This window comes from Ursus arctos, unplaced genomic scaffold (genome assembly GCF_023065955.2).
Source record: "Ursus arctos isolate Adak ecotype North America unplaced genomic scaffold, UrsArc2.0 scaffold_18, whole genome shotgun sequence".
NCBI classification, from domain to species: domain Eukaryota; kingdom Metazoa; phylum Chordata; class Mammalia; order Carnivora; family Ursidae; genus Ursus; species Ursus arctos.
Window position 1 is genome coordinate 29,211,304 of NW_026622852.1, and position 12,831 is coordinate 29,224,134.

The 12,831-nt window shown below is 47.3% G+C and overlaps 1 protein-coding gene across 1 annotated transcript in view; it reads right to left on the bottom strand.

Moving 5' to 3' along the window:
* The window catches only part of GABBR2 (gamma-aminobutyric acid type B receptor subunit 2), a 336,894-nt gene that overhangs the window by 127,066 nt on the left and 196,997 nt on the right, over positions 1-12,831 (bottom strand). Inside the window, exon 7 of the mRNA XM_048223257.2 lies at positions 8,154-8,390. Coding sequence (XP_048079214.1) covers positions 8,154-8,390 — 237 coding nt within the window. The remainder of the gene's footprint in view (positions 1-8,153; positions 8,391-12,831) is intronic.

Below are 12,831 nucleotides of genomic sequence, written 5' to 3' on the forward strand. Positions count from 1 at the left end.
CTCTCCTGCCTCTTTCCTGCCTCAGGAGCCCTTGTCTCCAGCCCTACACAGACATGCTGGGGAGATTTCACAACCTGTGTGAAACACTGATGCCAGCCATCACAGCAAGAATTTGGGGATCATTATTAGCAGATTCAACAACTATAGATCCTGTTACTACTTCTCTTGTCAGTTCTGATTATTTATTGGGCAGAAAAAGTCTTTTTAGTTTCTAGAACCCCAAAGGCAGCAGAGTGGGAGAGTGTGACTGAACTTCTCAATCATGTGTGGATTACATCCAACAAAGTTAACTCAAGGTTACCAGTGGTGAAGAGCTTCTACCAGCTGTAAAATGCCGGGTGCAGAACTGTGAGACCAGAGGCATGAAAAGCTGTGGTGCCTGCAAATCTGGGAGCTGCTACTTCATCAGAGGAGGCAGGTATGGCTTTCCCCCAGGCTGACTGCAACGGGCAAGGGCAGAAGCAAAATGCAACTGAGTATACTCAGGGAGAAGAGTCCAGAACCCTCTCCCTGGTGTGAGGGAGGCGACGGGGGAGGGTTGCTGCTAAACTTAAATGCAGAGATGACAATTAGGTTACAGGAAAAATTCCCTCTTGAGGACATTTACATTTCCCATAAAGATACCTGGGTATCTTCGATTGGGTCCTCCAGAAGGTCAAGAAGCCCAGGACAGGGAATTGTGTGCAAGCGATTTTTTTAAAGATGTGTTCTCTGGAGAAACTTGTAAGGGTGAGAGGAGAGAGAAGGCCAAGAATGTGGTTTCAGGTGAGGGCCAGCCTCACCCTAATCTCACAGGGAGCTCTGGAGCGTGACTAGCGCTGGTGTCATAGGACCAGGCCAGCCAGTCATTGCTGCAGGCCGCTGGGCTAGGGTGTAGGTCCCAGGCACCTTCAATCACCCAAGGCGTGAGCCATCAGCAGGGACACCTGCACGGCTAGGGGCTGGGCAGACCTGACCAAAGCCCTACGAGAGATCCCAGGAGATATGGCTGGGACACTAACAGCATCTGCTCTAGCTAGCTTTCGTGTGTAATGCTGAGTGCTAATTCTCAGGGCCGTGGGAGTTTGAGCCAGACTAAACAGAGGAACAGAGGTGGGGTCTGCGAGCAAAAGCCTTCTACTTCTAAGGTGAGTATCAAATCCCCAGAGTGAATGGCAGCAGGTAGGAAACTCGAAAGTATTCTTTTTTTTTTTTTTAAAGATTTTTTATTTATTTATGTGTCAGAGAGACAGCCAGCGAGAGAGGGAACACAGCAGGGGAGTGGGAGAGAAAGAAGCAGGCTCCCAGTGGAGGAGCCTGATGTGGGGCTTGATCCCATAACGCCGGGATCACGCCCTGAGCCGAAGGCAGACGCTTAACGACTGTGCTACCCAGGCGCCCCACTCGAAAGTATTCTTGCTTACAAGCAGGGCTGACTCCATTCTGTTTTGACAGTAAACCGCTACAACCTTAATACAAGTTAATGGATTTGTTATTGAGACAATTAAATGAGATAGTATATGTGAAACAGACTGGCACTCGGTAGGTACAGAACGATTGTTTTGCTGGACTTGATTCTGAATACTGCTTAATTAGACCCACATAAACTCTGTTCTTTGAAAAGTCAACATGGGGACAGCGGTAGTAATAATAATAGAAATAGTGATGATGTGGTTGGGGAGCTAAACACCATCATTACTTACCCTCTCAACCCTATGAAGTAGGTTATATTTCCCTCCATAGATGAGAGGTAAATAATTTCCTTGAGGTCACACAGCTCTAAGAGGTGGACTGTGGCCTCCTTTTGTCTGACTTTACGAATTTGCATTTCCTGTTGTAATTCATCACCGCCATGCCCCAGGACATGGTACATTTTATCTGAGCTGGGGGTGGGGGGCATTAGCCAAGTTCTCAAATCAGCTCCTCAGTTAAGTTTGTCTATGATGTAATTCCCCTGGAACTCCCAGAGTGTGGGATGGGGCAGAGACAGGTGGGATGCAGAGGGGAAGTTTGGGGTGGATTGGCTATGGCTCCTGGGAACAGCCAAGAGAGGCTCAGGAAAGGAAGGCCTTAAATTAGGAAAGCTTGAATGGTGTCGGAGCTAACGTGAGGTCACTGGGACAAGCCCGATTTTCTAGGATGTACAGTAGATACATCATAGTCACAAGTTCCTAGTGACGGCCTCGAGTACAAAATGAAGGAACAGCCAGAGCCCTGATAGTCCAGGGGATGGAGTCATGACTGGGGGAAGGACCAGTACCAGAAGGGGTCAGATCCGGGACTGGTCGAGTTTTCTCTACTTCCGGCTAGACTTCCTAGTGCTCTGTCTCTTATCTCACTGGAATTCAATCTGAAATGCTGATACCAGATAGAAATCATGAATGGGTGGCTGGTGCAAAGCCTGTAGATTAACATGTCTTAGAGAATAAGACTTAGAGAATAAGACCAGGAGTCCAAAAGATGGGACAGGCAGGCGAGATGGGCCAACTCTAGCAAGAGGATGTTTACTAATTCGTATGAGTGTGTGTGTGTGTGTGTGTGTGTGTGGCATGAAGTTTCCTATTTGGATAAAAAATCAACTACGCAACTTCAGCATCCCAGTAGGACAAGGGAGCAGTGTGTGTGACATAAAAAGGGGCTTTAGCTAATATCTCCCTGGGATGAGCATCTCACTGGCTTCCCCTAACTACCTACAGTCATTGGCATTTCAACCAAACCGAGTTTACTCTGTGATGCCCTCTTTTCAGGTAAGATGTTGGCAGGGGGAGCACAGTGGCAGTATTTGAGTCTTAGAGGAGATACATATATATTTTTTTAACAAATCTTGCATGATGATTTATATCATCATGTAAATCGCAGGGCTACACCAGCGAAGGCTGGATTGCTGTTCACCAGCAACAAAAGCAAATAGAACAATAAACTCTGCAAATCCCCATCTGCTGTTCTTCGTCACCTCCTTGGTGTGATCAATTAGAGATGACTGCCATTGGAGGTGACATGCCCGAAGCTGAGGCTGCTGGTCTCCCCCGACAGATGTTACACCGAGATGGCCAGACCCACAGCTGGTTGAGAGGCTGGGCAGACGATGAAGAACAGGGCTATTATTTGGAGGAACTTTGGATCATTTCTACATTAGGTCCGTCCACAGGGAGGGAGGAGGCAATCACAGGAAAGAGTTTAGAAAGAATGGGCCCTCTTCTTATAATCAAAGATAATCCCTGGGAGCCTCTTTCAATTTCTCCATGTGCCGAATGCTCTTGGAAGCCTCACAGCCCCCATGCAAAGCTGGTGCATACCCTCAGTAACGTTCCAGGAAAAATGTTGCACGTATTATGTTTTCATCATGGGGTACAATGAGATTATATTAATTTAGCCTCCGTCCTAGGCACTACGAAGTAAATACGGTGTCATTGTAAGAGACAAATCAGAAGGGACATTTACTTAAGGGGGTATACTGCGAGTTAGAGCCACCATATCTTAAGCTGACATGCCCAAAGGATTTGTCCACTTGAGAGCTGGTATGTCATCCTTGTTTTAAGAGACTGGAAACTGGAAAAAATTAAAAAGTGATCACCCAGGGCACCCAGGTGGCTCAATTGGCTAAGTGTCTGCCTTTGGCTCAGGTCATGATCTCAGGGTCCTAGAATTAAGCCCCAAGTTAGGCTCCCTGCTCAGTGGGGAGTCTGCTTCTCCCTCTGCTTCTCCCCCTGCTCAGGCTCTCTCTCTCTTTCCCTCTCTCAAAAAAATAAATAAAATCTTAAAAAAAAAAAAAGTGATCACCCAAAGAAAATGAAGGGTTTCATTTTTACCTGGATATTTAGCACATGTTCCCAAGCATGTTTTGAAGCATTATGGATATAAGCTGGTTGATGAATTTAGTGTATGCTTGGTAGAAACACCGAATTAGAGGGAGTCTGTTACATCACAGTAGACCACCATTAGTCCTGGGCATGGAGGAGCCTGACATCGCATCCTCGCTACCCAACACATGGCACAGGGTCAGAATGCACCACCACACAGGCTCCTTGCAATTATCATACTGCTTACTGAACTGCAGGAAAACCAAAGACAGCCCTCTGGTCTTTACTCCCGTAAGCTGAACGGAACCCTCCCTCCAAGGGCTTTGGACAGACCTTGGATAGTGCCCAGCAATTATTCATCTACTTGTCTATATCCCTCACTGGGAAGGGAGTTCTTAAGGGAAGGACCACACATTATTCCTTTCCATGTTTTCAGCTCCCAGCACCCAGCCCAGGGGCTACTAAAGGAGTGAACAAATGTAGGAGCAAATACATCTCTGACAGGTTTAAAATCAAAATGTGTGTGTGCCCGCGCGTGCACACATGTATGCAGGGGCAAATCCATCAGAGCCCCAAGCAATTCTCATGGTTACTATTTGAGAATCACCAGGCCTACTTGTTAATCCTGTGAATTCCTTGGAACCATTGGATCAGAAGTTCTGGGTGGGGCTGGGAAATCAGAATTTTTAAGGAAGTTCCCTGGGAGCTGCTTATACATCTAGAAGGTTAGGAATGTTGCCCGAGGAAACCGGCTGAGCTGGGATTCTCAGAATGCTCTGGGCTTTTGATACCTTAAATAGCCAACTCCAGCAGGAGTTTCTGATCATACATTTGGCAGAAGAGGGGTTTCCACGTGGGAGAGCATTCTGAGATTTGCAGACCATAGAGAGGTAAGAGGTAGTAACTGGGCCAAAACTTAGAACAGTGTACTCAGGGAATCAGAGGCAGGTAGGACTCCCCAGGCCATCAGTGTGCAGGTGGGGACACAGAATCCACAACCCAGTGTTCCCTGAGAAGCATAACTGGGAGGAGAGCTCCTAAGAAGGTAAAACAGAGCTGGGCCCCAAGCTAACAGCTGAGTCTGGATCTAGGACGCATGGAAGAATTGGAAATCTCTTCTTTAGCATGCCAACCAGGAACCACAGGCCCGGTTCCCAGACCAGAGTGTGCACACTGAATCAATTGAAATTGAGTCACGGATATAATTAATTTAATGTGTTTAAACGATTTTCCGTATAGTAAACATGCTGAATGAGGGTGACGCAGAATAAAGTGCCTGCCTGAGAGTGGAAAAATGGACACCATGTGCACTGTAGAATGAAAATGCTGCAGCAAATAGAAAATGCTGCAATTTATTTCCACCCCCCCGTTCCTTTCCTTTCCAACTCTTTATTTATGGCTGAACTTGGCCTTCTGTGGTCTCCTTGGACCACAGAGACACTTTTTCTTTTGTCAGAAGATGTCCTTTCTTCTCTGATCAGAAGACAATTTTAATGAAACCTGTTTGCAGCCCAGTGACAAGCACATATTAATATGTGACAAAGGGGATCAGGAGGAAGGGGGAAAAAAGCGCAGAACTGTGTCACTGTGGTAATCCCTTACTCCAGTAAAGGGGAATGTGCACAATGAGAAGGGAAGGGAGGGGGCACTGGCTGTGGTGCGGACAGGGCCCAGCCAAACCATCCTTCCGTGGGACTTTGCAAGCTCCCTTTCTGGACCTCGGATACTCATCTACAACATGAGGGGGCCGAACTTGAGGATTTTAAAGAGCGCTTTCAATCCTGACATTCGCTGAGTTATGAATTACAAACTGGAGCGGGCATAAATAAATATGGGTCAAGGAATTTCTCATTAAAAAGAAACTCATCTTCAAGCCGTGTGAAGTGTTCAGGCGGTCTTCTCTAATTGCTCATCAAGTGGGGATTATGCGTTATTTGGCGCAGATGAAAGGGAGCACTTGGAAGGGGTTATAAACGATCTCCCACTAAGATACACCAGGCATCTGGGCAAAATGCCGAGCTCTCAGATGAGGAGGGGCGCAGAATGCTTCCTAGATTCTGTAGCTCTCTATCCAGCTGTTCCAGCTGGAGATACTACAGACTCCTTCTAGTAAATAAGAAACTAAGTGCGGCAAGATGACCTGAAGAAGAGTACCCACATTTTCAGACGGCTCTGCCACAGTGCTCCTGGTGGGGGACAGGTGAGTCCCACCCTCTCTGAGGTGCTGTCTTGTGTCTGTACCAGAAGAGGGAGGACTTCTGGGGTACCTGTGGGGCCATTCTGGGGGCAGGGGACTGGAGGGGGGGCTCGGGGGCTGTGGGAAGGGAGGCTCAACAAGCAGGATGCTGGGTTCCTCCTTCTTTCAAATGAGAGACTGATCTTTAACCTGCATTACATACCAGCACCACGTGAGATTTTCTAGGAGGTTCTGAGGATAAAAACCTTTTTTTGAAACCAAATTTTTGACAGCTGTTCAAGTTTACTGTCTGAATCCAGGCTGCACTATAAACACAGGTATTGTCCATAACTATTCAGAGCCCCCACGTCTGAACTGTGGGAGCAGAGGCCAAGAGCTGTCCATGGTCAGGTCAAGAGTGGCTCTGGTCTGGGATTTTGAAGATGGACTTCTTTTCAGTAAGCCTCAGCAGCTCCCCTCCCGGCTCGGAGCAGCCGCACTCAAACTCTCCTGCTGGCTAGCACCACCCGGGGTGGGCGGGGGCTGTTAAACCCTGGGGGAGGCAGGGCCACAACCCAAGACTCTGATTCCGTGCGTCTGGGGTTGGGCTGGAGAATGTGCGTTTCTAACCAGCGCTCAGGGTGCTGCTGGTCAAGGTGCACTTTGAGAATCAGTGGCCTGTAAGATGAAGGCCAGCCTCCTTAGCTTGTTCCTTCAGAAGTGGGCCCCAACTTACCTTCGCAGCCTCATCCTCCTCCTTTCCAATTATCCCAGCAAAGTAATTGTCCCTGCACACACTCACGCATCTCTGCCTCGCTTACCACGCTCCATCTGCCAGACTGCCGGCCCCCTCTCTGCATGTCTACGGCACAGCACCCGAGCTACCTCCTCCAGAAAGCTCCCTGACTTTTCATCCATGGTCATGGAAACCCCCCTGGGCTCATAACGCTTCTGCCATGGTGCTGAGCCCTTTTAATTCTTATTATCATCTGTGTCCAGCTCTCGCTCCTGCATTTGGACCATGGGCTCCAGGACAGGGGGCCCATCTTACCCACCTCAGCAACCACATCACTGTCTACACCCTCAGCACGTGCACCGCCCTGCCTACCAGACTATCAACCAGCAAGCCTGAGCACGCCCACAAAGGAGTAAGAACGTGTGAGACATATACCAATCAACTCATCTTGTCTACTCTTCTTAATGCCCCAAGACAGACTGTTTCTCTCTTGACTCTTTAAATTAGGACACAAGACAGGATTTTAGCCATTTCAACCTGTTCTTTAGGCAAATTTTCCTTATTTTCTGAGAGCAGAGTCAGTAACAAATACATCATCATGAGACATAATTAACTGTCACTTACGTCCACTACCAGAAGGTAGAAGAATGCAGCAATTAAGAGCTAGACCCAGGTTCAAATCCCAGGTCCACTTCCGGCTGGCTATAAAACTTAAATGCTCTGCGCTCCAGGCTCCTCACCTCTAATGGTGCTAATAAGAGCATCTACTTCCTATGGATGGCATACGGATGCAATGAGATCATTACTAACACTAATAACCCTAGCATGTATTGAGAACCTACTATGGGCCTAGCATTGGGCATACATTATTACGTCTAATCTACATGAAATGCATAGTGAAGTATGCAGCACATGATAAACATTAAAGAAATGTTAGCAATTACTGTCATTGCAAGACGTATATTATTATCCCCATTTCCCAGATGAGAACCTTGAGGCTCAGAGCAAGTAGCCTGCTCAACAAATATTAGCCGTTCTTACTTTGTAATGGTTCATCTTTATACCTACCTCATGAGGTAGGTACTATTTCCATTCTGGGAATGAAAACTCTATGGTTTGGAGATGGTACCTCTAAAGGCCCAGGATTTGAACCTGATTTTGGGTCCAGAGCTCTTGCTGCCCCCATCCTCCACCTGGTGAATTTTAACTGCTCTGTGTACAGTCAACTCACTATGCCCTTTGTAATCCGAGAGCTACAGAGAAGCATCTTCCCAGCCTGTCAGAGAGCGGCACTGAACCTGTCCCTCATTTTGGCAGCCCTGCAATCCTACAACCCACATGAAGTTATTTCAATGATTGCAGAAAAGGGACCTTGTCTCAAAGAGCATGTGACTCAGCCCCTCTTGCCTTGTAAATCTCCAAGGGGCACTAGGGAAAGAGGAGTCTGGGGCGTGGGACTGACCGTGACCCCGAAGAAGTTGGTCTCATTCATGGCATTGAGGATGATCCTGCCCAGCGTGTGGTCCGTGTAGTTGAAATCCTGGATCCGCTGGTGCCGGCTGCTGGCGTGCAGCGTCTCCATGGCCCTCTGCAGCGTCTTGGCGATAACCCAGATGCCATCGTAGGCATACCCGTGGAACTTGCTGGGCCCCACGCCTGACCGCTTGTTGTTGTACTCTCTCTCATATTGCTGTGGAGTCTGTAAAACAGAGGGGTGGGGGGACACCAGGTTACAGCCAGCTGGGACGTCAGGCACGTGGTGCCAAGAACAGACACTCTCCAATGCTTACTGTGAGCCAGGCACAGTGCCAGGCTCTTTATCGGCATTATCTCATTTAATCCACACAACGACCTCATGCAGTGGGGACTATTACTGTCCTCATTTTACACATGAGAAAACCGATTCAGGGAAGTTGACTTGCCCAGGACCACATGGCCAGTGAGTGGCAAGGCTGAGACTGTGCCCTGGCTGTCTAGCAAGGCTAGGGTGAAGGAATAATGCACCCTAACCAGGCCTCCCTGTGACATTTGCAGGGCCTGGAGCTACAGTACAGTGGAGGACCATAGGTCTAAATTCCATATATCTAAATATTTAAGCTATAGACAAGCAAATAAACTGCTCGATAAAATACTTTCTATCTCCCCATCATAAGAATGTACCTTCCTCATGATCTGGAAGGGCAAGTTTGAATTCAGAATTCTGGGGCTCCTCCAAGCGTCAGGTGGGACACAGAGGCACAGGGGGAACTAGACTTGCTGTGGGGCCCACCCCTGCAGCCCAGCCAAGCTTGGTCCACACCTCCCCACTTCCAGCATCAGAGACCTTTAACCATCCCAGAGGTGCAGCCCAACCTCAAGAGGGCCAACCCTGGCTCTAGAAGTGGTTCCAGCTGTTGGGCAAGAAATTCGGGGTGTGATGTAGGAGAGAGGAGGTGCAGGCTCAGGGGTGGGGGGTATGTCCCAATGGCTAGTGGATTCTGAGCCCCCGGGGCCCAAGTGAGGCCTGCCTAGAACATGAGGTCTAGGGCCAGTCCCAGGTGCCCAGATGTAAAGGCTGTTCTGACCCTATACTGTGCCCCTCCATTTTCCCCTTCTGCAATATAGCAAGATCTGTGACTAATTCAGCATTTTGTAAAAAAAGAATTTTTTTCTCCCATAGAACTGAATTTCATAAAAGAATTTCATTGGTGATATTAACATTCTGACTGTGGCCACAAAGTAAGGGAAACCTTTTTACTCCAGTTGCTGAGGCTTACACATCCAAAGGGATGCCACCCCAGGGAAACTCATCACCCTCAACCTTTCCACGGGCCTCTCAAGTCATTTCTGAACTCCTCTGTCATCAGAGTGCACAGCTTAGTCTTTGGAAAAAACCTCTTTGGGGACAAATCACATATAGAAACCATTGACTCATTGTCAGTTTATACTGGGACGGGCTCTTAGAGATGGTCATACGTGCTCCCGCCACCTGCAGCCTGAGGCACAGAGAGGTCCAGAGACTTGTCCAAGGTCAAACAGCTTGTGTGTGTGTGTGTGTGTAGCTACACTGGTCCCATTCCATCTCTTGTTACTTCTTTCGTTAGTGACTTTTGAGGGCATAATTGCTTTTTGAAAACTACCCTGAGATGTCTGGGGCCAGGTTTAGTGCCTAAGGAGGGTGATGAGGCTGAGCCCTTGAGGGCTGGGTCTCATGGCTGGAGCCCAAGTGAGCCTCTTGCCTTTGGTCCAAGGTGTTAGCAGAATAGGGTGGCACTCGCATGTGCCTGGGGACAGCCAAGTGCCTCCAACTGTGGACCCTGTAGGTGAGGAGTTCTGCCTGACAAAACGGGAATGCTGGTGTCCCAGCAATAGCTCCCCCTCCTTTTTTGCTTCAGCTCTCACTGGATGACTCAGGTCTTATCCCTGTTGACAGTTTTCCTTGGAAATGCGTCATGTCCAGCCATCACATTTGTTCATCACTCAAAACACATGGCAGAAGCTCCTCAAATCCAAGGGTTTCTCAAAGAGGTAGCACTGTGTCTGTCTCTAGCCTCACTCAGGGCCTTGAGCCGCTCCTCACTGTCCCTCACACCCTCCACCCTCACGCACTCCCATGGGGCTAGCTTTCAGCTCTCCACCCTCCTCCCCGAGAAGCACCCCGGGGTCCCTTATGAGAAGCACTCTCTCCCTTAGACCTCTTGGGTCCTTTGATCACATCAAGTTTGTTCACACCTCAGGGCTTTTGCACCAGCTGTTTCTTCTGCCAGAAAGCTTCCCCAGCTCTTTGCATGATATTCTCCACATTCAAATGTCAACACTTGTCACTTCTCAGGAGTGGCTTCCCTGACCCACTCTTTCTAAAAACCCCTCACCCCAGGCATTCTCTCTCTACTGGTTTGATCTTCTTTACTGTACTTTTCACTGCCTGCAATGTTCCTACTTATGTGTTATTCATATTGTCTGTTGTTCCAGCCGTCCCTCCTCCTCTCCTCCCCCCTCCCCCACTAGAATTAAGCTCTATGGGGTCAGGAGGTTTTCTGTCTTGATCACTGAGGTATCACCAGAACCCACAGCAATACCTACAGAGATCCTTCCTAAGCCTCAATTTCTCCATCTGAAAAACGAGGAGGTGGGATCAGATGATCTAGAAGTTTTCTCTTGGCAACATAGGTAGGAGCCTGGCACAGTGGTAAGGACAGAGGATTTGGAAGCAGGCAGGCCTACCCCCAGCTCTGGCTCTGTGGTTTGCTAACAGTGAACTGGGGTGAGGTCTTATCTCCTCCAGGTCTCTGTGTCCTCCCTTGCTGTGTGGCCATGAGGATTCAGTGACATGAAGCATGCAAAGTGTCCAGCCCGATATCCAGGACATGCTGGTGCCCCACAAATGCCACCCACTGTTACTAACAGTAAAGGTGGCTGACTGGACCTGGCCACCCAGCGTGGATGGTGCGGCTGCTAACCCAGGATGTCCTGAGGAGCCAAGACTACGCTGACATCCGTGCTGACATCTGTGCTGACAGGGGCCAACAGTCCTTTGGTGCATGCACGCCCTACCTTACTTCCTTAACCAATCTCCAATTATTGGACATTTAGGCTCTTTTGAATTTGTCCCAATTATAGGACTACAAAAAGCATCCTTACATCTAAATTTTCTGAACACATACTGGTACTTATTTTTTCAGAATAAATTCCCAGAAGTATAATTGCTGAGGCAAAGAGTATAACTTAAACACGATTCATCCATATTTGGGCCAAAATATTCTCCCCAAATACGAGAAATTAAAATTCCCCTGGGTATGAAAGTACCCATTTCCTGCATCTTTGACAGCAATAGATATTACAGTGTTAAAAATCGTGTTTGTTAGGTTAAGAAAAAAAAAGTACATCCCCTTTTAATTTTAATTTGCATCTCTCTAATGATTAGAGTGAGTTCCTTTCAAATACTGATAAGCAATTTTTATTTCTTAGGTGTTTTTCTTCTTTCTACCATATTGCTATGGTGGTAGTCACACCTTTTAACATTTTGTTTAAATACGTTCTTGTTATTTTTCCATCTTTTACTATTTGGCTATATTTTGTTTGATTTTTAAATATGATTTGGGTCTTTTTCTGGTTATTAATTTAGCTATTGGCTATGTTAAAAGTATTACAAATTACTTGAGCTTGTTTTCTCTAGTTGCTTTAAGTATAAAAGTTCTGAGGCCTGTTTGACTTCTCTCTTGGATTTTGCTCCTGTGGGCTTTCTCTGATGTATACAAAAGCATCGAGGGCTGGCGGTGTCTGTATTGGAGTCCTGTTTGTTCAACCTAATAATTATACTCAGATGATGTTTCCAGACCTCTTCCCTACCCAGAACATGCCACTGCATCATCCTTCAAGGTCTCTATGACCCTTTTAAAGTCAGGGGTCCAGACCTGAGGTGAACATTCTCAGTGTGGTCTCACCAAGGGATAAATAATTTTTTAACTTCCTTAATGTCATTTCTTGGGGCCATTTTTTGTAGAGACAGTAGGGGGAACAGAATCATATCATTTATTCAGTTTGACCTTGGAGCAAACACAAGCCCCCATGTATACTTTTTACACGTGTACTTGTAAATCCACATCTTTCTATCTCATAACACTGTTCTTTATCCAGGGGGTGAGGGGCAGGGGGTGGGGGGAGAACAATGGAAATATGACTGTTGACCTCATTTCTGTGGGAAGAGTCCTTGGAATGAGACAGGTGTAGCTAAGCCCGGAAAGGTGACCTCATTCTCACTGTCTTAGCAAGCACCGAGTTGAAGTCATTGCCACCACATTATATCCCAGGCCATTCATCACTTAGCAGGTGAAGCCAGCACCAGTCTCCCTTGGGCAAAACAATGACAGCAGGAAGAAACACTCTCACAACTGTCTGAGAAAAAGTAGTAGTTGTGCTTCAAGCAGGCCTCTGATTATTCAGGGCAGAAGAATTTCTTCCATTGTAGAGCTGACACTGAAGGTTGATTAATTACTCATTCTCGGAGGTCAGGTTTATCATGAGATGCTAAAAGTTTCTGAGAAAATAACTTTATATAGATAGTCCCAATTACTGACAGGTTGTGCTCCAGCATATTTTTGAAAGGCAGTTGTTGGAACTTGGAACATATTTTTCCACAGAAACTATGTTATAAATAGTGG